General features: G+C 37.2%; 1 protein-coding gene across 10 annotated transcripts in view; it reads left to right on the top strand.

Moving 5' to 3' along the window:
- Nucleotides 1-27,650, top strand: part of RYR2 (ryanodine receptor 2) — an 820,811-nt gene that overhangs the window by 697,855 nt on the left and 95,306 nt on the right. For 5 of the 10 annotated variants that reach the window (XM_086382783.1, XM_086382781.1, XM_086382779.1 and 2 more), the window contains 4 exons: nt 229-332; nt 1,996-2,047; nt 13,405-13,458; nt 14,705-14,728. In XM_086382783.1, coding sequence (XP_086238909.1) covers nt 229-332; nt 1,996-2,047; nt 13,405-13,458; nt 14,705-14,728 — 234 coding nt within the window. The remainder of the gene's footprint in view (nt 1-228; nt 333-1,995; nt 2,048-13,404; nt 13,459-14,704; nt 14,729-27,650) is intronic. The other 5 variants (XM_086382784.1, XM_086382782.1, XM_086382780.1 and 2 more) reach the window with 1 other exon arrangement.

The following is a 27,650-nucleotide window of genomic DNA, read 5'->3' as shown; positions in this document are numbered from 1 at the left end:
ATTGGGACATAGAAGTCCCAGCTTTCTTCTTTAAAACTGTATACTTTTGCATCGATAATGTAATACACACGTCCAGGTACAATGCATATAACATAGACACAGACATGCACCACAATAGGAAGAAAAAGCCTTTCTTTTTATTTGCTATTCCAAGCCTTCACAATGCTCCTGGGTTTGAGTGAACATTTCACCTTAATGTGAAATTTTATGAATTTGACTTTTTTATAGAAACCTGGAGCAGAACCTCCAGAAGAAGATGAAGGAACTAAGAGGGTTGATCCTCTTCATCAGCTGATCCTTCTGTTTAGTCGAACAGCTTTAACGGAGAAATGGTATGGTTGGGGAGTTCACAGGAGACATAGGAGGAACAAACAGAAACCCATGTCTGAATGTTCTGTTCGTCACATGTTCATGTTTCAATTTCATCGTCTTCTTGAGAGGAGAGAACATTGTTCAAAGTTAGTTGGGAAGATCCCCTGGAGAAGGAAATGGCTACCTACTCCAGTATTCTGGCCTGCAGAATTCCATGGACTACAGTCCATGGGGTTGCAAAGAGTTGGAGATGACTGAACGAGTTTCATTTCACAGGACTAGTCTGGTATACATGTATGAATCAACACTCGTTCAACTTCAGACTTTAATATTTACCTATCAAAGATTAATATTTACCTAGCTCTAATTCTTTTAATAGTACTGTAATTAGCTGGTTGAGTTGATTCCGAATCTTCTTATAATCTTTTCTTTTTCACAAATGTCCTTTAGAAATTAAAACAAAAGAGCCCAAAGTAAATTTCAATACCAAAAGTGTTGGAGACCACCGGTGACCCCAAATATCCTGTATAGATTATCTCCATTGTCCAGTGAGTGTCAGGAAACTTCAGGAGATGGCTAAGCCATCCCTTCAATGCGAAGTTTCTTTGAGATCTGTTTTAAAGGCCTTCTCCATTTTTCTTGGTTCTTGTTCTTTTGAATTCATAAAAACCACAGAGGGTAAAACCTCTATGGAATTAAATAAGAAATGCATTCATAAGCTTGATAATTAAAGTGTGCCAGCACCTGCCCATGATAGGGGCATGGCGTAGATTCATTCTGTAGATGAGACCTTGCAGAGGTTTCAAAACCTTCATCAGCTTCCCTGTCTTGGGAAAGAAAGCCAGCTTTGCCCTAGGCAAAGCAGGAAAAGAATTTAATTATCAATCCCTATTCACATGTGTCTTGACGAGTTCATCTGACCTCTGTGCATGTCATAATAATGTACATTTCTCCCTCTTAGCTAATGTGATCCATCTTTCTCTCACTATTTCTCTCTCTCTCTCTCTCTCTTATTATTTCCTAACTAACAAAATCATCTCATCCCTAAGCATAGAGCAGCTCCCTGTCTGGCATTGTCAGGTAATGAGGTATTTCTCATAAGTGGACTTTTCTGATGGCTGTAAGTTTAAAACTGCTAAGATAATTTTGCAAACAGGAATTTTTTGATGGAAGTCTTTCTTCAGTGAATTAGTGATTTTCATGCTTTTTCAAAAGAAGATAATAAATAGATTTTAACCTGTCTTAGTTTTTAATAATCTTTTATGACCATGATATTTTTTCACTATGTAGTCATAATAATTTGGGTAGTCTTTCGAACAAATGTCAGATATCACTTCTGCTGTCAAGATACCTGACATCATGTAAATTTTCTCATTTCAATGTTTGTATTTTTAAGAAAATATTAATGTTACTACATTTGTGTGTAAATCAGTAAATTGTTTATTTACACACAAACATATTTATTATATTAGACTGTAAAGTAAGATGGGGCCAACTCTTGAGGAAGTCTGATATCTTTGCTTTCTGATTCTACAATATTTTTGAATGATTGCTCTAAGTTTTGTGTTTGTTTCATTTAAAAAAAGACACACTTGTTGAAAGAAGGTTATTTTATATAGTGATGGTAATTTTTTGTGTAACTAACCTACTTAAAAACTGTTGTTTTTTTCTTATTTTTCATAGCAAACTGGAGGAAGATTTTTTATATATGGCTTATGCAGATATTATGGCAAAGGTAAATAAATTCTTGATTTTAATGGTAAAATATAAAAATCTACATATTTCTCAATTAAAATAAACAATTCTTAAATTTTAGAAAACATAAGTGCATTAATCTCAACTTTTCACTTGTTGCTTGAATATCTGTTCTAACTTTTTTGACAGATAATCATTGTTTCTTCATTTAACATTTTATTTAAGGGAATCTCACTAATTTTCCAAACATTCATTTATTCAACAAATATTCACTGGGCATTAAGATACTGGAGATAATATGGTGAATCAGAGAGAAATACACACATCCTGTCTTCTTAGATTTCATCATCTGATGGAAAGGGCAAACTTTGAACAAATGATTACCCAAAAGATGCTGACAAGTTTAATGGTAGAGGAGCAATTAGGAGTATATGGAGTAGGTTGCATAGCACTGAGTTTTAAGGAAGTCCTTGACTATTGAATGATGAGTTGACCGTGCAAAAATAGTAGTAGCTAAGTATTTACTGGGTGCTTATTTCATTTAATCTTAGAACAAGGAGATGAATGAGGCGATGAGTATAAAAAAGGAGTCAGGTTTCTCAGGCTTCTGACTTGGGCATCTGAGTTGACAGCAGTACAATATGCTAAGGTGCGGAGCACCAGAATCAATGCAGGCTTAGAGTGAAGAGGCAGGATGGCAAATTAAATTTTCAACATGTTCGTTAAAGATGCCTGTGAGGCATCTAAGTGGAAATGTCCAGTGTGTGGTAAGATAGTCATTTCTGACATTCTGTATCTCATGGAAGGCTTATAAATATAGCTTTGTTGTTGGTCAGCATTAGAAGGAAACTGAAGCCATAGTAGTAGATAATCTTGCTTAGGCAGAAAAGGAAGCATGAGAAGAACAGTCAGCATAGGACCAAGCCTTTAAAGACATGAATGCTTAGGAGATGGCTAGAACAAAAGGACTTCTCCCCAGAAAAATAGGAGAAAATCTTAAGTTTGAGCATACATAGGAACTGTTGAAATGTGTGGTCAACAAGGTCTTACTCTGCTGAGGGACTGAACATAAGGATTGAAGATTCCACAGGATTTATTCCATGGACATCATGTGACCATGATGCAGAGAATTTTGAGGGAACATTGATGTCCAAGTATGTATTGTGGGGAAGTAGAGATTTCCATGTGAGTAGATGTGGCATAAGTCTCTTTATTGAGAAGACCGAGAAGGAGGAGAAAGATACAAGGTGATAAACATCTAGATGGAATTATAAGGTTGAAGGGGGATTATTTTTGCCTGTTTGCCTTTTTTTTTTTTTTTTTAACGTTTTAGAAAAATAGATGTTACCATGCTTCTATTCTGGTGGGAAGGATCAAAAAGAATAGAGAGGGAATAATTTGTGAAATAAGGCTTTGAACAGGTAGGAGCATGGTGACAGGACAGGTTAGAGAGCATAAGGGAAAAGTCATGGCTTCCCACTCACAGTCAGTAATACAGTTACCAGTATATTTATGGAGACATAAAAGCAGATACCTTTAAAGAAAATCATCATGAAATTATATTTATATTATGAGCAGTATATAGTTTATTTTCTATTCTATTTAAATAAAAAGATCTCTGAGATCATGACTCTGTCAATAGATTTCATGTCCAGTTAATGGTTTGAAAGCCATAGTGTATAAGATGAAAACTATCTCAATGTACATCATCAGATTAATGGATAAAAAAGATGAATTCCATATATGTGTGTGTGTGTGTGTATGTATACAATAGAATACTACTCAGCCATAGAAGGGAGAAGGCAATGGCACCCCACTCCAGTACTGTTACCTGGAAAATCCCATGGGCAGAGGAGCCTGGTAGGCTGCAGTCCATGGGGTCGCAAAGAGTCGGACACAACTGAGCGACTTCACTTTCACTTTCCACTTTCATGCATTGGAGAAGGAAATGGCAACCCACTCCAGTGTTCTTGCCTAGAGAATCCCAGGGACAGGGGAGCCTGGTGGGCTACAATCCATGGGGTCGCACAGAGTTGGACACGACTGAAGCGACTTAGCAGCAGCAGCAGCAGCCATAGAAAGAATGAAATAATGTCATTTGTAGCAACATGGATAGAATTAGAGATTATCATACTAAGTAAGTCAGAAAGAGAAAGGCAAATACTGTATGATATTGCTTACATATGGAATCTAAAATATGACACAGAAAACATCTATAAAACAGAAACAGATTCACAGACATAGTAAACAGACTTGTGGTTTTCAGGAAAGTAGAAGGATGGATTGGGAGTTTGGGATAGTTGTATTAAGTCACTTGAGTCATGTCCAGCTCTTTGCGACCCTGTAGACTGTAGCATGCCAGTCCACATGCCTAGGATGCTCCAGGCAAGAATACTGGAGTGGGCTGCCATGCCCTTCTCTAGGGGATCTTCCCCACCCAGGGATCGGATCCTTGCCTCTTACATCTCCTGCATTGGCAGGCAAGTTCTTTACCACTAGCACCACCTGGGAAGCCGTGTATGTGTAACTGAATCACTTTGCTATACACCAGAAACTAACACAACATTGTAAATCAACTATCCTTCAATAAGATACATTTTTAAAAAACACGATTAAAAGATGGAAGAGGAAAGATATTTCCTTCTATGGAAATTGGTACTGAGTATTGACTAGAAACTAAAATGGAACTCCCAGACAGTGTGGAAAGCCTCATTGATGGCGCTTTGTATAAATTTGGGCAGTACCAGTTTTCCTGGTTGGGTGGCTTTTCCCTAGCAGTTCCCAGAACCAAATGCAGAGTCAGAGAAGGCAAGAAGTTAGATTCATCAAGGATGGCAGTTTTTACCAGACTGTTGTTGAAGGACAGAGGATCATAGGGGTTTTTTCTGTCATTATGAGACTGGCTGAGGCATTGGATCTTGGATTCTGAGTAAGACAAATAAGGAAATGAGACAAGAGGGAGCTGATAAGTAAGGGGATTGTAAAGTAGTCTGTGGGCTGTTTTCCTTTCAGCTGAAGGAGCAATGAGCAAGTGGTCTGAAAAGGGAAAAGTTCCTGTTTTGAGAGTAATAGATTCCTGATCTTCAAATTCTTCCTTGTGACGGGAGAAGAGTCAGCCCCCACCCCACACTTGTCCCGGTTCCATCCTACACTTAAATCTAATCTCTTTTGAGAAAGGTTCAAATATTGATGCTCACTTTTCTTCAAGATTTTCCCATCAAAATTAACTAATCTCTTTCCATTTATTGTTTAATGTATCCCCGGAATGCCAAGCTTTCATCACTTCTTCATTCTTCTCTCAATCAGTTATCAAGATGTGTGCCCCTAGAAATTATCTGAACACTGTGCCGGCTATGAGTTTACCTGTGTAGAGCACAGTGGGACTTTATCCTGGCTTATTCTGCCCTGGGATTCTATACATTTACAAGAGATTGTAAGAACTCACTAGTTCTTTGACAGCCAGGTTGCATTTTTTCTCTCATTGTGAGCTTGACTTTTCACCTCAATTCCAGGTCATTTATGAATTTCTTTTGAGGTTTATCATACATATCTCTATTTTGACAGTTGATGTAGGCTTTAGTTAACTCATCAGTTCTCTAATTGGAGTTGAACCATTGTCCAAGGCCAAAATAGTTTTAAAGTTCAGTACTTTCATGCAGTGTTAAATATCTCTTTACATTTATGTTACCCACAGACTTGATAAGTGTGCTCTCCCAGTGTCTCCCTAAGTTGCTAGTTTTGGTGATTCACATCAAACTATTTAGTAAGTAGTTTCGGGAGGCTGCCTTTCTTCACTTTGATAGTCAGCATCCCAGGAGTCTGAAAATTTCTCTTGGACTTCATAGTTTCTCAGAATTTACTAGTGGTCATTTTACATTCACGTATGATGATTTTTGACTTGAATCTTGACACTTGAACTCTATTCAAAAGACTTAAGTCATCCTGTCTTCAGTATTGTAGGACTTTATGAAGGCAGCATTCACATCTTAATTGGTTGTTCTAAAATTTCAGTTTTCATTGTTTTTTTTTGTTTGTTTGTTTTTTTAATCACTGAAGCCCAGAATTGGGTTAATCAGAACTCTGGATCAATGATACACTCCCATTATTGACTCCTTTTTTTTTTAAATTCCTCTCCACCCCTCAGCACTGCATAGTATGTGAGATCTTAGTTCCCTGAATAGGGGTTGAACCCACGCCCCCTGCATTGGAAACACTAGAATACCAGGGAAATTTCCATTATTGGTAGTTACTTAGCAATTTCTAATACTGTAGTAACTACCCATAAACTCCCTACTCACAAGAAAAGCTAGTTCAGTTCAGTTCAGTTGCTCAGTCGTGTCTGACTCTTTGCGACTCCATGAATCACAGCACACCAGGCCTCCCTGTCCATCACCAACTCCCGGAGATCACTCAAACTCACTTCCATCAAGTCGGTGATGCCATCCAGCCATCTCATCCTCTGTCATCCCCTTTTCCTCCTGCCCGCAATCCCTCCCAGCATCAGAGTCTTTTCCAATGAGTTAACTCTTTGCATGAGGTGGCCAAAGTACTGGAGTTTCAGCTTCAACATCAGTCCTTCCAGTGAACACCCAGGACTGATCTTTAGGATGGACTGGTTGGATCTCCTTGCAGTCCAAGGGACTCTCAAGAGTCTTCTCCAACACCACAGTTCAAAAGCATCAATTCTTCGGCGCTCAGCTTTCTTCACAGTCCAATTATCACATCCATACATGACCACTGGAAAAACCAGAGCCTTGACTAGACGGACTTTTGTTGGCAAAAGTAACGTCTCTGCTTTTCAATATGCTATCTAGGTTGGTCATAACTTTCCTTCCAAGGAGTAAGCGTCTTTTAATTTCATGGCTGCAGTCACCATCTGCAGTGATTTTGGGGCTCCAAAAACTAAAGTCAGCCATTGTTTCCACTGTTTCCCCATCTGTTTCCCATGAAATGATGGGACCAGATGCCATGATCTTAGTGTTCTGAATGTTGAGCTTTAAGCCAACTTTTTCACTCTCCTCTTTCACTTTCATCAACAGGCTTTTTAGTTCCTCTTCACTTTCTGCCATAAGGGTGGTGTCATCTGCACATCTGAGATTATTGATACTTCTCTTGGCAATCTTGATTACAGCTAGTGCTTCTTCCAGCCCAGCGTTTCTCATGATGTACTCTGCATATAAGTTAAATAAGCAGGGTGACAATATACAGCCTTGACAAACTCCTTTTCCTATTTGGAACCACTCTGTTGTTCCATGTCCAGTTCTAACTGTTGCTTCCTGACCTACATATAGGTTTCTCAAGAGGCAGGTCAGGTGGTCTGGTATTCCCATCTCTTTCAGAATTTTCCACAGTTTATTGTGATCCACACAGCCAAAGGCTTTGGTATAGTCAATAAAGCAGAAAGAGATGTTTTTCTAGAACTCTCTTGCTTTTTCCATGATCCAGCAGATGTTGGCAATTTGATCTCTTGTTCCTCTCCCTTTTCTAAAACCAGCTTGAACATCAGGAAGTTCACGGTTCACATATTGCTGAAGCCTGGCTTGGAGAGTTTTGAGCATTACTTTCCTAGCATGTGAGATGAGTGCAATTGTGCGGTAGTTTGAGCATTCTTTGGCACTGCCTTTCTTTGGGATTGGAATGAAAACTGACCTTTTCCAGTCCTGTGGCCACTGCTGAGTTTCCAAATTTGCTGGCATATTGAGTGCAGCACTTTCACAGCATCATCTTTCAGGATTTGAAATAGCTCAACTGGAATTCCATCACCTCCACTAGCTTTGTTTGTAGTGATGTAAGAAAAGCTAAGACCTTTATAATTACCTACCTTAATTAAAATGGTTCTCTCTTTAACCCATACCCTGCCTCCCCATATGAGGAAACATCATCTTGTATCCCTTGTTCAGGATAACCTCGCTTTCCTTTGGGGGCTTCCATGGTGATTCAGACAGTAAAGAATCTACCTGCAGTGTGGGAGATCCAGGTTTGATCCTTGGGAAGATTCCCTGGAGAGGAAATGACTACCCATTCCAGTATTCTTGCCTGGAGAATTCCATGGACAGAGGAGCTTTACATAGTTTTCATTAGTTATATGAATTTATTACTATATATATTATATATGTGTGCATTGTCAGTCACTCAGTTGTGTCTGACTCTTTAAGACCCTATGGACTGTAACCCACCAGGCTGCTCTGTCCATGGGATTCTCCAGGCAAGACTACTGGAGTGAATAGAGATTTCCTCCTCCAGGGGATCTTCCCAACCCAGGGACTGAACCCACATCTCCTGTGTCTCTGGCATTGGCAAGTAGATTCTTTATCCTTGAGCCACCTGAGAAGCCCTATTACGTGTAAACATGCATTTTATATATATGTGTGTACATTATATATATATGTGTGTGTGTGTGTATATATATATATATATATATATAATTATGTACTTTTAAAGATTTTAGTTGTTCTAACTTTTAAAAGCACATGATGCTATGAGTAAAGTTTTGGTACTTAATAGTTACACTGTCGTTTTCTAAGATACACCTATGCTTTCGTGTGGCTGGAGATCATTTGATTTGACTTACATTTCCCTGTGCAACTACGCAATAGCTTATCCATTTACCTTTTTGTTTGTAACCTTTTGTGTTGAATCTTTGTTTTTGCTGATGTGAAAATGGGCTTGAAATGCCTGTTTTTATTCATGTTCAAAAGCCATGGGTCATAGGATGTATGAATGTTGAATTTTGAGAAGATGCCCAGCCGTTTTCCAAAGTTACTGCCCCAAATTACATTCCTCCTTGCTACATTTAGAAGAGATTCTGGTGATACGTATCTTCTCCAGTATTTGATATTTTATGTTTTACCAATTTTTGTCAACAAGGTGGATGTGGTATGACATTTCATTGGGGTCTTAGCTTTCATTTCTCTTGGGTAGGTAATTTTCACATTTAAAAATTACTTCTCTTTGGTGGTTAAGTCTGAAGCAAACCCCTGACGAGTAGTTCTTCACTTTCTCTTGTTATTACTACAGTTTCTGCACTAAATCATAACTTAGTATTCCTTGTTCTCCTTCCTTTGGCTGTATGTTTAAAATTCATTTTAAATCTTTGTATTCTTCAGGCCACGCTTTATTTTAAACCTTGTGTTAATGTGTTTTGTTTTGTTTTGTTTTAATCTTCCCTACACCCTCTTTCTATCGTATGTATTTGTTCTTGTGAACATCTTAGAAAATTTCAAGTTCATCCACGTTGGTTTGCTGTTGCCCTTTCGTTTTCTCCTCATAGTGATCACTCGTGCTTGATTCTCAGAATGTCTCTTTATATCCCAGCATCCCTTCTAAACTGTCTGAAGCCGTTCTGTCCAAATGGACTGCTTTTACCAGTTTAAACAAGATAACCATGTGGAAGTCTCTAGAATAATAACATCATAAAGTAAACACTCTTTTGAGTTTCTGGCTAACAAAAACTTTGTCTCTTCTTGCTCTTACTAATTTATTGGAAGATACACATTAAGTTATGCCCAGTGTTTCGTTCTTCATTGGTTAAAATTATAAAATGCAAGGGTCACTTTGTTATGAAAGTTCTCTCTTCTACCTCATCCAAATCCATCCAAAATGGATTTCAGTTTGAAATTCAACCTGAAAATTTCTTTTTGCATCCTCTGTCTTCTGAGGAGTGACATAATCAGGAAGGCAAGTGAAAAAGATATGAAATGTCCTTGTTTTGCAGAATGAAATTTCCAGCAGATGGTGGTGGTGAGAAGTACCCCATGTAAACTTTATGCTTATGAATTCTCATTGCTGGTTTTGAGTTTTGCTCTAGATATCTGAATGGTCTGAAGACGTATCTTCTATTTTGGTTCTAATTTTTTTCTTCAAATTCTCTGTGTCATGCTTCTGCCCCATTATGTATGGATTTTATTTACTTTTGTTTCCTTTCTGGCATACAGGATCACTCTTCCTTGCCTAGAAATGATCAGTTTGATCCAGAAAATTGAGTCCTATATTTCAGGACCATCTAATACAACCTACAGTTTATCTAGCATTATCATATTACGTGGATGCAATTTGCTGTTGAAAAACTTATCTCCTATGCCTGTAAATCTTTCAGTTTCTCTTAAGTACATTAAAAAGTGCTAGACATCTGCTGTAGTTTTCTTGTGGCTCCCATGCCAATCAGTACAAGTTTAGCTTATGGATTTGTTGAATTCTGTAGTTCAAGCTTAATAGATTATTTTTAATTACAAATTTTAACCTTTTTAAAAGCAAATCTCACTACATTTTCTTAAAAAAAAACAAAAAACAAAAAACTAAACGGTTTATGATACTCTTTACAAAGGATTGTTTTGAAATACCTGTCATCTAAGAGTCCCAAATTTCTCTGTATAAGAGCAAACACATCTTTTACTAAATGCCAACTTCTCTAAATGTATTCTTCAACTCACACCTTATTCATACCCAGTATTTCTGAAGGTAACAAAATACATATAGGAGATGATGTGTTTGAGAGAAGGTACAACTTTATATCCTTAAGAGACGTTTTGTATTCATATTCTCATTTGCTTAAATAGTATTCATATTTGTTCAGTTCAGTTCAGTCGCTCAGTTGTGTCTCACTCTTTGTGACCCCATGGACTGCAGCACGCCAGGCCTCCCTGTCCATCACCAACTCCTGGAGTTTACTCAAACTCATGTCCATTGAGTAGGTGATGCCATCCAACTATCTCATCCTCTGTCGTCCCCTTCTCCTCCCACCTTCAGTCTTTCCCAGCACCAGGGTCTTTTCCAATGAATAAGTTCTTCACATCTGGTGTTCAGTACTTCACATCAAAGTATTGAAATTTCAGCCTCAGCATCAGTCCTTCCAATGAACACCCAGGACTGGTCTCCTTTAGGACGAACTAGTTGGATCTCCTTGCAGTCCAAGGGACTCTCAAGAGTCTTCTCCAACACCACAGTTCAAAAACATTAATTCTTTGGTGCTCAGCTTTCTTTATAGTCCAACTCTCACATCCATACATGACTACTGGAAAAACCATAGCTTTGAGTAGACAGATCTTTGTTGGTGAAGTAATGTCTCTGCTTTTTAATATGCTGTCTAGGTTGGTCAAAACTTTTCTTCCAAGGAGCAAGTGTCTTCTAATTTCATGGCTACAATCACTATCTGCAGTGATTTTGTAGCCCCAAAAAAGAAAGTCTGTCACCATTTCCACTGTTTTCCCACCTATTTGCCATGAAGTGATGAGACCAGATGCCATGATCTTCATTTTCTGAATGTTGAGTTTTAAGCCAACTGCTTCACTCTCCTCTTTCACTTTCATCAAGAGGCTCTTTAGTTCTTCTTTGCTTTCTGCCATAAGGGTGGTGTCATCTGTATATCGGAGGTTAATGATATTTCTCCCAGCAATCTTGATTTCAGCTTGTGCTTCATCCAGTCCAGCATTTCTCATGATGAACTCTGCATATAAGTTAAATAAGCATGGTGACAATATTCAGCCTTGACAAACTCCTTTCCCTATTTGGAACCAGTCTGTGGTTCCATGTCCAGTTCTAACTGTTGCTTCCTGACCTGCATACAGATTTCTCAGGAGGCAGGTTAAGTGTTCTGGTATTCCCATCTCTTGAAGAATTTTCCACAGTTTGTTGTGATCCACACAGTCAAAGGCTTTGGCATAGTCAATAAAGCAGAAATAGATGTTTTTCTGGAACTCTCTTGCTTTTTCCATGATGCAGCGGATGTTGGCAATTTGATCTCTGGTTCCTCTGCCTTTTCTAAATCCAGCGTGAACATCTGGAAGTTCACTGTTCAAGTACTGTTTGAAGCCTGGCTTGGAGAATTTTGAGCATTACTTTACTAGCGTGTGAGATGACTGCAATTGTGCAGTAGTTTGAGCATTCTTTGGCATTGCCTTTCTTTGGGATTAAAATGAAAACTGACCTTTTCCAGTCCTGTGGCCACTGCTGAGTTTTCCAAATTTGCTGGCATATTGAGTGCAGCACTTTCACAGCATCATCTTTTAGGATTTGAAATAGTTCAACTGGAATTCCATCACCTCCCCTAGCTTTGTTCATAGTGATGCTTCCTAAGGCTCATTTGTCTTCTTCACATTCCAGGATGTCCGGCTCTATCATGTCTAATCATGATAACCATCATGATTATCTAGGTCGTGAAGATCTTTTTTATATAGTTCTTCTGTGTATTCTTGTCATGTCTTAATAGCTTCTGCTTCTGTTTGGTGCAATACCATTTCTGTCCTTTATTGTGCCTATCTTTGCATGAAAAGTTCCCAAATATCCTAATTATCTTAAAGAGATCTCTAGTGCTTCCCATTCTATTGTTTTCCTCTATTTCTTTGCACTGATCACTGAGGAAAGCTTTCTTATCTCTCCTTGCTATTCTTTGGAACTCTGCATTCAAATGCATATATCTGTCCTTTTTTCCTTGGCCTTTCGCTTCTCTTCTTTTCATAGCTATTTGTAAGTCCTTCTCAGACAACTATTTTACTTTTTTGCATTTGTTTTTCCTGGGGATGGTCTTGATCACTGCCTCCTGTACAGTGTTAGGAACTTCTGTCCATATGTTAAATCATGTGATCCTGTTAGGAATCTTGTTACTGTTTTTATTATTTACACTTTAATTATGAGAAAACAGAGACTCAGAAAGGTAAAGGAACTTGCCCTAGACTAAACAGCTCTTAAATGGCAGCATCAAAATTTGAATTGGGCACTCTGCATCCTCAGGGCATGTTCCTAACCACCGCACAGCTCTTCTTCCTTAGTAACCAGAACTCTCAGCTGTGGGAATTAATTAAGAATATATGCACAGCTCCTTTATTATTTCTGGAAAAATAAAATAATTCAATGGTCAGTTTTATAATTTTTCTGTAAACGAAGGATGTTGGTAGCAGTTGGAATTTTACTTTCCTCCTATAGACCAAATATAACAAAAAATGAATTTATCAAAAAAAATAGATTACAAGATTCACTTTAATTAATAGACAGACACTGCTTTCTGTTAATTTTAATTCGTAGCTATTAAATATGTTTGTATTAACACATTGTAATGGAAGCATAAAAGAGGAGAAAACAGTGATGTTGTCTAAGGTTTGTAACTTGATTTCAACAAGGAAAATGCATGAATAAGTAGTATGTACAGTATGATACAGACCTCATAAGTATCTCTATGATATATATAAAATTGATGATTTAGTATTTGCACAGTATAGTTTTCTTTTAGTTCACAAATTCATTGATCATGTCATGTAAACTTATTACATATAATGAATATATTCAAATAATATTGATAAAGTAACACAAGTGATTTATTATTCTGTGCTAATTCATTTATATTTTCTGTCTCAGCATATTCTTATCCTGTTGACCTTTTCTCAATTTTTTTTTTACATGTATCAGAGTTGTCATGATGAGGAAGATGATGATGGGGAAGAGGAAGTGAAGAGTTTTGAAGTAAGATGGATCTTTCACTTTTGTCTTTTATCTATGTTGAAACATTGTTTCATAGCTTATAACTGACATTTATGTTTCTTGCTTCATGGCTTATTGCAGCTTATTGTGTCAAGGAACTGCATGTCAGAAGCTGGATGGACAAATTTGAGTCCTAACATTTGCTGAAGTTAAGGCCAAGGAACGTAGGCTAGTTAAAGAATTAAAGAAAGCCCATATGTTCAGGATGAGTGTTCCTGAGAGCCCTTGGAGATGAGGTTGCTTCGCATTGTTCTCATCTCGGTGAAGGATGGGGTCTGAAATTTCCAGCAGCCATGGGAGAAAAATATTTATGGAAGAGCAACCCAACATCAAGTTTCTAATTAAAGCCTTGGTGTGAACTTTTTTCTGAATCAATGAAGTCCGAAAGATTTGGCCTCTTTCGACTTCTGCCCAGTGAGGTCACTCATTCCCTGCACATATGTAAATGGTGGCACGCAGTCTGCTTGCATGAGGCAGGATTGCATCTATTCCTAGAATTATGCTCTATTACATGATTTTCCCTCAAACCTTCTCAGCTTTTAAATTTCCTATACTTTGAAATATTGCTCAATATTCTTTAGCCAAAAAGAAAGCAAATATTATTTCCCCCCTTGGCTTAGGCTGCACTTTTTTTTTTAATATATATATCTAAGAAAGACTAGCTGTTGCTAACTACCACTCTCCTTATTTATTTGTTTTTTTTAATTTTCAAAAAGAAATTAAATGAAATAGAGTAGACCCTTTTTTTGTTTTTTTTTTTTCCTGCTTTTAATTTACGTGTCTGTTTTGAGCTGAAAGTTTGGAAATATATTAGTAGCCAGCTGTAAGTCTTTAATTAAAGTGGACCCACAGAAAACGTGTAGGTGAGGAGTAGATACCGAATAGGACTCCTTTCTGGAACAACTGGAAGAGAGCATCCCTGTGGCATTGCGTCCCTGAAGTCATTGTGCAAAAAAAAATGCTAGAACAGGCTAGTTTGAGAATCACCCATGACTATTGCTGGCTGAGAAAAAATGCCTTAAGATTCATTTCCTAGATAACACTATAATCTTTTCTAATGTATGTGTGTTCTAGTCTCAATAAGATAAGAAACTGAGCTAAATTAGAATGAGCTGTGAGCGGCAAGTCATACTATTTTTCTGAAGTGCACACCATATATACTCTTATCGGTTGTCTTCCGAGCAATTGTTTATTGCGATTTTGCTTCTTGTCCTCATCCTTCCTTAAGGTCACAGGATCCCAACGCAGCAAGGTAAAACTATATATATGTGTGTATTTGTCTGGGTCTGAGTTTCAGTTTCTCGTGACATTTACCTTTGTTAGACCCAACATCTTGGATTCTTTTGTTTAAAAAAAAAAAAAAAAGATCTCGCAATCTTTGTACCAAGTTTGTAGCTCCAATGCAATTGGTCTCTTCAGTATCCCTTCCTTGACATAAGTTTATTCTTCTTGCAATTTAAATGACTCATAATTTGAAATTTTATCCTCCATGTTGCATTTGAACTGAGTACTGTGCTGAGATGAAAAAGTCTACCCTTTAGGTGATTAAATTTTAGCTGGTGACTTTTCATTGTAACATTTCATGCCTTATCCCTTTTGAGAGTTTTTATACTGGTCTCATTTCTAGAAAAGAGATATGATATATGGTACTGCTGGTGGAATTAGACATAATCTTCTTTTCCTTTGTGCTAGAAATACCTTCAACTGGTAATTAGAGAGGATATTCCATGATTTCAGAGTTGACTTAGTATTTCCTTATAGGAAAGAGCTAGATGACCTTTTCTATCTCTGAATATTCTGAAGAGCTAAGTGTGTGGAAAGTTTGCTAAGAGAAAATATTTTAGAATCACAAAAATTTGCCTTTCATTTGAACCCTGTTAAGCTTACATTTTATTTTCATGAGACTGTTTAGTCAGAAAATCGGTCATGCTGCTGCTACTGCTGCTAAGTCGCATCAGTCATGTCCAACTCTGTGTGACCCGATAGACGGCAGCCCACCAGGCTCCCTCATCCCTGGGATTCTCCAGGCAAGAACACTGGAGTGGGTTGCCATTTCCTTCTCCAATGCGTGAAAGTGAAAAGTGAAAAGTGAAAGTGAAGTCGCTCAGTCTTGTCTGACTCTCAGGGACCCCATGGATTGTAGCCTACCAGGCTCCTCTGTCCATGGGATTCTCCAGGCAAGAGTACTGGAGTGGGTTGCCATTGCCTTCTCCGATTATCGGTCATAAACATCCCAAAAAGAAAATGCCTATAATGACTTTAGTTAAAGAAAAGAAAAAAAAAAACTTTTCTGAGTGTAGAGTGTCCTTTTTTGCCTTCTATTTTATAAAGTGAACTATTGCTGTTAAAGTGAATTTAGAATGTCATAAAGAATCTATTTTTAAGAAACAAATTATAATGTTTTTTTACTCACTTATATTTGGAGAAATATATTGTTATATCATTTTAAAATTTGACTTCATGCAGATGCTACTAGATTTAGCTCCAATCAAATGGATATAATTTAATGGCATATAATATGCATAAAATTTATAAATTATAATTATCAGTAGGTATAATGGATATAATCCTGATTTGGTGGATTTTTATAGTTTTATCACTGATGATCTCAGATAGAATTCCTGTGACTTGTTGAGGGTTGGAAAATATGAAGGGACCTCTTAACATTCACCAAAGATTTGATTTCATTAGACACCATTGCAGTTCATGCCCCAGAGTATATATTGACATCCATGGAGTGGGGGTGGATAAGGAAGGCTGGGATAAGAAAGTGTTGCTGGTTAAGAAAACCATTTTACTCTGAACAGGAATGTAGTTTCAGGAAGAACTAAAAGCAAATACAATTTGGTAAATAGGATCAAATTTGCTGACATTAGAAAGGTTCCCTATTCAGAAAAAAAAAGTCTGGAAATAACTGGTAGTGGAATCTTAGCATTTAGAGTGTAGGATTCAGGTCATACTGAGAACAAGAAATCAGGAGACTGTGGAGCCCCACCTGGGAGAATGGGCTACATGCCATGGATTTAGGATGTTGGGAGAGAAGCTCACATAATGGTGAAACCTGGTAATTAATCCCCCCAAAGGAGCTAGAGGCCACCAGATATGACTGTCCCAGCAGAAGAGAGGATTTTAAAGTTACTGGTGGTTGCCATATATTCATATACATAACACAATAGACAAGATTTGGAAATTTTCACTTGGTAACCAGTGCTTTACTCATTCTTCATGTAATTTTGTACTGTAATCATTTATGCCTAATATGTGTAACAATCTATTTGTAAAATATATACTATGTAAGTAAACAGCCTGAACTCTTCCCAAGTTGAAAATAGAGGATCATGGTTTTCAGAGAGTTGACAGAGTCAACAACCTATGAAGATAATTTTGTCTGAAATTGACTCTCTGATACAAATAACACAACTGAAAAAATTTGGCCAGACAACTGAATTACTACTTTCTCTTTATAAATTTAGTAACGTCCTAGACTTTTTACATTGAGATGTCTGGTTGGCTAACATCATTTAGCTATAGTCAGATAGTGGAATTTTTCATCTAAGTTATAATGAATTTGAAAGGTCATTTGGTAGTTTCAGTAATTCTTTAAACAAATTATATTAAATAAATCTGGGAATAACATAGTGTGTGTGATTATTGAATTTTATCCCAATAACTGGCTGATTATTAATATTTGCTGTACTTTCTACTTAAATTCTCTGTCTACAAAGATACTGAGAAGAAGAAAGAAGTAGATTAAAAAGGTAGCATTATAAGGAAAATTTCCATGAGGAATAAAGTAAACTAAATAAAGCTCAAGAAACATGGAAAACAAGGAGTAGAGGCTAAAGTGCCTGGTATTAGCCAGCCCTTTTCTTCCGTCACATGTGTTTTACTGATGAGATCCTGTTAAAACTTGCCTGATTTAAGTTGATAATTTAATTCCCAGCTTAATCTGTAATATATGTATATTTACCTACAACTAATTATTAAAAATTTTATTGCATAATTAGTAGTTATATATTTCTTTGACTTCAGGCTATTTTAATATTAAAACTATAAAAGTGAAAATGAAAGTGAGTGAAGTCGCTCAGTCGTGTCCGACTCTTCGCGACCCCATGGACTGCAGCCCACCAGGCTCCTCTGTCCATGGGATTTTCTAAGCAAGAGTCCTGGAGTGGGGTGCCATCGCCTTCTCCAAAAACTATACAAAGGGATAGTTAAATCTGATAAAGAAGCCAGTATTAACTGAAAGGAAAGAAATGTTTCAGCAATGACCCAGAGTGTTAATTACTACAGTCCAGAGCTTTTCTGACCTTTGAATTTTTCATAAGCGAAACACATAATAATAAGAAATAATAATGTTTCAAGTCAAGTAACTTTTCTGAGCATGACGGGTTTTTCTCACCTAGAACAACAAGAAACTTTGGTAACAGAGCAGACCACATTTTTAAATTAAGATTTTTCAAAACATACAGAAACATTGTTCCAATGGTTACTTCTCCTATTACCATTCTTTCAAATCTGAGGGTGCAGCGTTCAGTGATAATTCAATGAAGGCATTTCTGTGGAATGTTAAGTGCTATAATATAGATTTATTAGTTATGGAAAAACCTAAATTAATGACAGTGAAGCTTAAGTAATCTAGAGGAATGGACCATTAACTCGCTTTCTAGACCATCTTTCTCAAGTACAATATTAAGCAAGTTGCATCATCCTTTGGCAAATGCCCAGTTTCTACTTCACAGATGAATTCTCTGGTGAGTCCCTGAGGTCCTATTATTCTGTACTATTGATTAAGGAGAATTCCTTGTGTCTTCAGTGCCAAATATGGCTGTGGCAAAGTTGATATTCTGTAATAAAAATTTAGATTAATCTGTGTTTTCTCCCTGATGGGCCTCAGATATAACTAAAGCGAAATCATACCCACCCAATACTTAGAGCAATACCCAGCTCACATTCCAAAGAATGTATGATTACATGTGGAGGAATCAATTTAGGTCTAAAATGTCTTAAGGACCGATGTTGTATAGCTAAATACCATGATAAAAACACTTTTATTTGGCCCCTCCAATGATTCTAATTTTGAATAGAATTCATTTTGGGGGTAAGGAATTGACTATAAGATGTTCCCTTTCCAATAGCTACTCATAATTTAATCTCTGAAGGGCTTATTTACTCCTGTTTATAAGAGCACAGTAATTTAAATTATAATAACTTCATGAATCTTAACCAAAGAGAACTATTAAATATTTTAAAAATTGAGATACATCTATGGTTATAAAACATGGAAATAATTATCTCTTTTATTAAGAAAGTTTATACTTCTTTAGTTTCTTCCTCAGAAGCTCTGTGGTATCAACATATGGACTCTAGAGTGTTGAGTTGCTGTCATACTGTTGAACGGTTGAAGGGAAAGGGGGAAGGAATTATCATGGCCAGTGTTCTCTAATACTCATGCTTATTGTTGCAGTCTGCCAACTCCATTTTTATATACTGAAACTGTTGATCTCAAGTAATACCCTCCCATCTTAGCCCAGGTTCTGTAGAAAACAGAGCAAAGAGGTTATTTGCTAGCACTTTGTTGGAGTTGTTAACAGTCTTAGGGAAGTAAGGGTGAGGAAAGAGAGAACTGATACTTGGAGGCAGAGAGAACACAGTGATGCATTCTTGAGCTGACTAGTTAACCACAGCAAACCAGCAGTATAGCTATTTGCTTGGTTGTGTTAGATGGCCCTGAAGAAGCCATATGCATCATGGAATGGTACTTCCTGGGCAAAAGGGGGCACTTCTGGTCACAGGGTGTTAATTTGTTCATTTATCTCCTGATATTAATCAGCTCTTCCAGAAGGCAGACCCCTGGGGAAACCAGAACCAACTTGGGTTCAACCTCTTGGGTGTCCAGGCACTGCTGTCTCTCCATTTCCATCAGTATGTGGTCTCCTTAGACAGTGGTCATGGTGCTAAGAGTTAGCTTTCATAAACGAATAACTGGTACAAACTGTTTCTAGGGCCACTGTACTTCAGAAGCAAGACAAATTGCTAAGACTTAGAGAGAAGGGGGTTTAGGGTAGGCTAGAGTACTGGTCCTGATACAAGGAAAATTCCCCCAAAGCACAGTCCTCTAAATTGTATATGTTAATTTATACACACGAATGTGTAGCCCTAAAGAGCCTATGATATGTAGACAACACATATTTAAACATCTAATTGTGCAGCTAATTGTGCATTTGATATGCACAATAATTTGACTTCATGTGCTATTGTTTTTAAAAATAATCCCAGTTGAGACTGACATGTGTACACTGTTATATTTAAAATAGATAACCAACAAGGACCTACTATACAGCACAGGGAACTCTGCTCAATATTCTGTAATAACCTAAATGAAAAAAAGAATTTTAAAAAGAATAGATAATGTATAACTGAATCACTTTGCTGTATACCTGAAACTAACACAACATCATTAATCCACTATGCTCTAATATCACATAAAATAAAATAATAATAATCGTAATCTCAGTTGAAGCTTATGCTTGACCACGTTATGTACAGGAAATGAGATACAGCAGAATCATTAAGAGCATAGACACTTGAATGGACCACCTGTGTTTGAATCCCAGCTCCACCATATGGATATGTAATCTTAAGTCTCAATTTGCCTATCTATAAAATGGAGCTAATTAAGGTCTCTACTTCATAGGATTGTGATGAGGATTAAATTAATTTATATACATATTCCACTCAGAACATTGCATATCACATAGCAAGCTCTAAGTATTTGCTATTATCATATATCATTGTATTTCCTTTTAGAATTCCCTTTAAAGAATTTCCCTTCTTTACTAAAATCAAGCCAGAGAAGTCCACAGAGGAAATTTTTCAGCATAGTGAGTGCAGAACCTCATAAGGTAGGAGATCTGGGTTCTCATCTGGATGCTAACCAGATGACCTTCAGCAGGTCATATTTAATTGCCTCAGCGTTTTCATCTTTGGACTGAAAGCTTTGAGCTATTTTCTAAGGGGTAATATCCACCTTTAAAACTGTCTGATTTGCTGGTTTTGCAGAAGTTCTTTTCATTTTTCAGGACAATTTCAAAACTCTTATAGATTTCTAGGTGCATAAATACCAATTAGAAGCATGCAAATTTTGATTATTTTTCTTCTGATCTTTTCTGAAGGAATGAAAAAGAAAAACTCCATTTTTTTTTAGTGTAGGGATTTCACAATAAAAATGATTTATAGGAAATGTCTAGCTTCTGTACATGTATATGTATCTCTATCACTTCCTAGCTTGTTATTTAAAATACCACATAATTATACCTAATACAGTTAGATAAAGGAAAAAATGTATTGGGAGATGGAAAGCATTTAGGGGTCTTCTAAGAATATGAGTAATCCAGAAGTTCATGCCACAGTGTTGCTAATTTGCTGCAGGTTGTTAGTACTACTGATGCCAAGGTTTCTAGGAGTCAACATAAAACCATATAAATGTAAAAATTTGCTTTATCAATAAAATACAGAGACAATCTTCTTGTTTCAGGAAAAAAAAAAAAAAAAAAAAGAATACCTGAAGCATTTTTCTTCCGGAGGACCTTCTTGGGAATAACAATGTGTGATATAATGAAAAAGGTCCTTGGTAATTCAGTAAATGTAATTATTTGAGAATTAATACAATAAAGTCCAGGTGTATAGATGCCGTCATGGGATAGTTTAATGTAGAATAAGCACCAGGTGTCTTGAAGAATGGACGGTCTGTGAATCCTCAAGACAGTCTCAAGAAAAATCCTTCTCTCAGCTAAGCAGGGAACACCTGGCAGGGAATTTGAGACTGTGTCAAGTACTTAAAGTGTAGCTAAGAGTTAGTCTGGGGTGGGATTAATAACCATTTGTGAAAACTTAGAATTGTAAATATTAATACTTGAACTACTAGAATTGGGAGAGCTCAAAATCCAAATAATGAGTTGCTGTGATCATTTTATGATACAATTTCTTCTAACTGCTTCTTCTAATTATTCCAACCTTCTGGCACCTTCTCATCTAACCATTCCTTCCTGTGATTGGAGGTCATGTTGTTTAGTTGCCAAGTTGTGTCCAAGTCTTTGCAACCCCATGGACGGCAGCATGCTAGGCTTCCCTGTCCCTCACCACCTCCCCAGATTTGCCCAAGTTCATGTCCATTGAATCAGTGATGCCATCCAACTGTCTTGTCCTCTGTCACCCTCTTCTCCTTCTGCCTTCAGTCTTTCCCAGTATCAGGGTCTTTTCCAATGAGTCAGCTGTTTGCACTTATGGGAGGTCATAAGTCACCTTATTATCCTTTTTCTCTCCTTTGTCAGACTCTCTTAGTAGACTGCATAGGCACTTATTCTCTGTAGTCAAGGCAGTATCCAGTGCTTTTAAGGCTTAAACAAACAAATAGGTAGATGAAGGCTGTTTTAAGTCAACATGGTACTCAGGACAAACTGCATGCCCTCTAATGATAAATCAGCATAACACTGCTAATTTGATAACCTCTGATATTAGAGTTACTCATTCTTTCCTTTCATTTTGTACTTGGTTACTGGAGCTTTTTGTTGCATATTATAAATTTGTCAATAGGATTTTGAATTAGAAAATCATTTTAACTCAGCTGGGTTTATAGCTTTAGCATAGTAGTAAAAGTCGCTCAGTCATGTCCAACTCTTTATGACCCGATGGACTAGACAGTCCATGGAATTCTCCAGGACAAAATACTGGAGTGGGTAGCCTATCCCTTCCACAGGGTATCTTCCCAACCCAGGGATGGAATACAGGCCTCCGGCGTTGTAGGCAGATTCTTTACCAGCTGAGCCACCAGGGAAGCCCAAGAATACTGGAGTGGGTAGCCTATCCCTTCTCCAGCCTGATCTTCCCAACCCAGGAATCCAACCAAGGTCTTCTGCATTGCAGGCAGATTCTTTACCAACTGAGCCCAGCATAGTATTCAGTTTAGTTGCTCAGTCGTGTCTGACTCTTAGTGACCCCATGGACTGCAGCACGCCAGGCTTCCCTGTCCATCACTAGCTCTTGGACTTTACTCAAACTCATGTCCATTGAGTTGGTGATGCCATTCAACCATCTCATCCTCTGTCGTCCCCTTCTCTTGCCTTCAGTCTTTCCCAGCATCAGGGTCTTTCCAAATGAATTAGCTCTTCACATCAGGTGGCCTTCAGCCTCAACATCAGTCCTTCCAGTGAACATTCAGGACTGATTTCCTTTAGGATGGACTAGTGGGATCTCCTTGCAGTCGAAGGGACTCTCGAGTCTTCTCCAACACCACAGTTCAAAAGCATCAATTCTTCGGCGCTCAGCTTTCTTCACAGTCCAACTCTCACATCCATACATGACTACTGGAAAAACCATAGCTTTAAGTAGACAGACCTTTGTTGGTGAAGTAATGTCTCTGCTTTTTAATATGTTGTCTAGGTTGGTCATAACTTCTTCCAAGAAGCAAGCGTCTTTTTATTTCATGGCTGCAGCCACCATCTGCAGTGATTGTGGAGCCCAAAAAGATAAAGTCTGCCACTGTTTCCCCTGTTTCTCTATTTGCCATGAAGTGATGGGACCAGATGCCATGATCTTTGTTTTCTGAACGTTGAGCTTTAAGCCAACTTCTTCACTCTCCTCTTTCACTTTCATCAAGAGGCTCTTTCGTTCTTCTTCACTTTCTGCCATAAGGGTGGTGTCATCTGCATATCTGAGGTTATTGATATTTCTCCTGGCAATCTTGATACCAGCTATGCTTCATCCAGCCCAGCATTTCTCATGATGTACTCTGAATATAAGTTAAATAAGCACAGTGACAATATACAGCCTTGATGTACTCCTTATCCTATTTGGAACCAGTCTGTTGTTCCATGTCCAGTTCTAACTGTTGCTTCCTAACCTACGTACAGATTTCTCAAGAGGCAGGTCAAGTGGTCTGATATTCCCATCTCTTTCAGAATTTTCCACAGTTTATTGTGATTCACACAGCCAAAGGTTTTGGCAGCAATAGATGTTTTTCTGGAACTCTCTTGCTTTTTCAATGATCTAGCAGATATTGGCCATTTGATCTCTGGTTCCTCTGCCTTTTGTAAAACCAGCTTGAACATCTGGAAGTTCACGGTAGTATTAATTAGTTCTAAATATGCCAAATCTAGTGAAAATGATATTCTAAGAAATGCAAGTGTATCTGATACAGGAAGAAGTAAAGCATAAAGTCTGACTTTCAGAGCCTCCCAACACATTATCTGAACTAAATTTTTCTGGTTTAGTGATTTTGTTGTCTCTGATCGTATATTGGTAAATTTTTGGTATTTAAACAAAGTTTATTTTGGGTAAAGACACTTTTTTAAATTAAAGAGAACATTACAAACTTTTACCATCCTATTGAGAACAACTCTGGAAGATTATTGTACCATTTGATAGTTCAGCAACAAAGAGGATGTGTAGTAATGAAAGGTACAGGGAAAAAATTAAGCTGCTAAATGAATTAAAAACTACAGTTTGAGAATTATTCTTTTTTTGTGTGTGTATAATTCAACTTCATAGACCATGTACTAAAAGGAAACTAAACTTTTCACGTTACTAACTTAGTAGCTCTTCAGATAAAAGAAAATGTTTGTTAAGTTTTGGATTAATTTAGCATACTAAATGATATCACATTATTCAGTTCCATCATTCATTTATGCATTCTTGAACATCTTTAATGTGCAGGGAGCTACTGGGTATTCAGTGTATGTGTACTGGTTCGTGTTTAATATAAAAAAAACAAGCAGTGATCCTTTTCCTCATGAAGCTTTACTTCTAGAAACCTCCATGTACATTTGGTTTTTTAAAAAGTGAAAACTTAAAAATTTGGGGAACCATCCATTGTTGAGTAAAATTATAATCTTTAAGTGTTTCCCTAGCACTGGGAGTCACCCATATATGAATATGGCTAATCCATAGTTTTGGAAGCTGGGATACAGAACAGAATTAGGTGAATCTCTGGAAATGTGACTGTTACCTATCACTTTTGTTTCTTCGTTAGTCTGAGTTGGCCTGTTTATGTTGTAAACCAAACTATTAGTATTATTTCACTGCCTTTCAGTTTTGTCCTCTTAGTTATTTAATTAAATCTTCTGTATTTTGATGTTTTCTTCTTGAAATACTAAGTCTCAACATCACCTTGTAGATTATGACTACATTTAAGATGCCAAATAAGATGATTTAATATTGACTTGTAACATTACTACATTATGACTTTTTTAGAAAGGGTTCATCTCTTGGAAATTTCTCTCCACTTATAATCAGCTTTCATATTCAGTTTAAGACGAAAACATATGAAAACCTTTTCACTAGTTGCTGAAGACTTGAAAATGCAACAAAATGCAAGCCAGTAGCATGCATAGGCTATAGAATTGTTGTCCTCAAACTGTGATTTCCATGAAATCAGGAGGGTCCTTCAGAAACAGTGTGAATTTCTTTGCTGTCATCATATTTTCATCTCTATTGTGGGGATAAACTGTTTTCTCCATCAAGAAGCAAGGGATGGTATAATTTATTCTTTTTTTTTTTTTTTTTTTGAGCGCCTGAGCAGTGTCAGGCGCGAGCGCCGGCCAGCGCCGGCGCTGGGTGATTACGCACTTCCCTAATTTATTCTTATCTCAATATTTTTTCTCATATAAAGCAAATTTCTGAAGAATCGAATGGCTTTTTTTTCCTTCAGATCTTTCTCCTTCCTTCCTTCCTCCCTCCCTCCCCTCCATCAAGTGCTAAAGACTTGAGCCACTCTTAAGACAAAGTGGAGGATTATTAGCAATTTTATTACAGACTTCAGTTATAGTAGAAGCAAATCTTGATGTTGAATACTTCCATTCAATGACTGTGATTTTATCATAGGTCTGAGATATGATCACCCTTGACCTTGAAAAACTCATAACAATCTTATTTAGAAAAGAGCTGATAATGCTTGGTTGCTTTTGGTGATCAGAACTTTTTGCCTAAGGGAAAATTCAAATTGTGGAGCTGTTCCTGTTTTTTTTTTTTTTTTCCCTTAACCTTCCTTTGTGACCTTGGAATAATTTAAAGACTGAAACAATAGGTTGAAGGTATAGTGCATGTATAACACCCTTAGGCAGGTCAAATGGAATTTGAAGTGGAAAGGGACAAGGAACCCTACTTTTTAAAACTATTTTTAAAAAGTAGGATTCCTTGGAGATAGATCTTTTAAAAGTATCTTACTTGGAGAAATGCTATAGTAGATACTTGCTGTTTTCCCCAAGTAAGATACTTTTAAAAGATCTGTCTCCAGTATGCTTAGAAAAGCTAATCTGCAGTAGATATAAAATGGAAGACTTTTTTCCACATAGTCCATTATTTTATTGCATGAAAACTTTCTATTTTCCCTTTCAAAGTTTTATTTTTTTATGTCATGATCAAATTTCTAATGAGATTAAATTATACATCCAGAGTTCAGTTCAGTTCAGTCACTCAGTCATGTCCAACTCTTTGCAACCCCATGGGCTGCAGCACTCCAGGCTTCCCTGTCCATCACCAACTCCTGGAGCTTTATATACCCAGAAGCAATCCTCAAAGGACAACAAAGTACAAAAATAACTAATATTAAAGATGTTCTGAAGAGAGAGCTTCCAATTCAGTCTAACAGAAGAAATTCAAAAGAGTGGTCGATCCCTCTTTATGAAATAATTTTCCCACTTCTAGATCAGCATATCTTTTTTGCTCAACATCTTTTTTTCAAATGAGTCTCATAATTTCCCCCAAAGCATTATTGTTGGAATTTATATATTATATGAGAAAAATGAGTAATCTTTGCTCAGGGAGTTAAGTTTGTAAAGAAGGCAATTTGATACCTTGTCTTTCTTGGTGCTTGTAGGGTCTACCCATCATGAGTGATTTCAGTTACTAAAGAGGATGTTGTGACTTTAGAATCTATTGTGCAAGTGGCCCTGGCAGATCTTTGGGTTGGTCTACCTACTTTTGGAGCACCAATGGCCATTGTTTTTTGTTATTGTTTTCCTCAAGAATATACAGCATGCTGGCATCTTCCATTTTCTTTGGATGTCTTGATGACTATCTTTGTATGTTCTACTAAGTCAATAGAAGAATCACTCTTTCTAGCTCCCTTGCTTCTTTAGTTGATAAAAATTATAGTGCAGTTCCTTAAGCCAATAATTTCTTATCACTGTTTTCCGGGCAAAGCCTTTCACAAAGGGAAAACTGGGAAGTAAAAGTTCCATAAATAGCTCTGGCAATGGGAGGAAAGTCAAAGATTGTTGGGTCTAAAAGGAAGAATCAAATGTTGCTCACTAATTTTATAAAACACCTGAAGAGCAGACAAAAGGGTCTTCTTTCAGTTTTTCTCAAACTGTGTTGTAATTACAGTATGATTTTGTGTGTCTGTGTGGTTTTGTTTTCGTTTTGTTTTTGACTTCACAGGAAGAGGTTTAAACATGAAGGCAAACCTTTTAGATGTTAGCATGGCTACATATAAAGCAAAGCTGCCTTTTTTTTTTCTTTTCTCTGCTTCCATTTAGGCCTATCACATAATTTAAGAAAAAATAAAATTAATCACAGGAGCTCTTATATAGTGTGAAAAAAACCCTGATCAATTTTGTTTTCGCAGCACGATATTATCAAAGATTTAAGAGACAAATTTGCCAGCCTCGGCGAGAACTCTCTGGTAACAGCATAAATGTCTGTGTTGGTTGCTTTTGATTTAAAGGTTTCTTTTTTCATTTGTTTGAGCCCATTTCTTCCCCCCCTCCTTTTAGTTTACTTTCTTTTTCATATTCTGTAACTAGCAAGCCTTCATTTTTTAAACCTCTTCCATCTTCCAGTGTCTATTTTCCGTACTTTGGATGGAAAGTTTACGGCAGCAAAGCTGTCACTCTGGCTACTTCTGCTGCAGCTCTTCCTGCTCTTAGGTCATATATGTTTTGGCCGTTGTGTTTATGGACATGATACTAATTGACTGTTTCATGTCCCATTGACTAAGCTTCTCTACCACGCCATTTGATGGACGCGCTGTCATAGGGCTCTATGCAACTTTCATTCTGCAACTTATACTGCTTGGTTCCGTCTCAATTCTCCAGCGAACTGAATAGCTCAAGTGAATGATCCTACCAGTCTTGAACTTGCTGTGCCTTTATATTTTATTTTGATTTCCTTCTGTA

This window comes from Bos grunniens, chromosome 28, assembly GCF_055505025.1.
Source record: "Bos grunniens cultivar Pamir isolate PY7600 chromosome 28, Bosgru_T2T1.0, whole genome shotgun sequence".
In the NCBI taxonomy this organism is placed as follows: Eukaryota; Metazoa; Chordata; class Mammalia; order Artiodactyla; family Bovidae; genus Bos; species Bos grunniens.
This window is presented reverse-complemented; position numbering and strand designations above follow the sequence as displayed.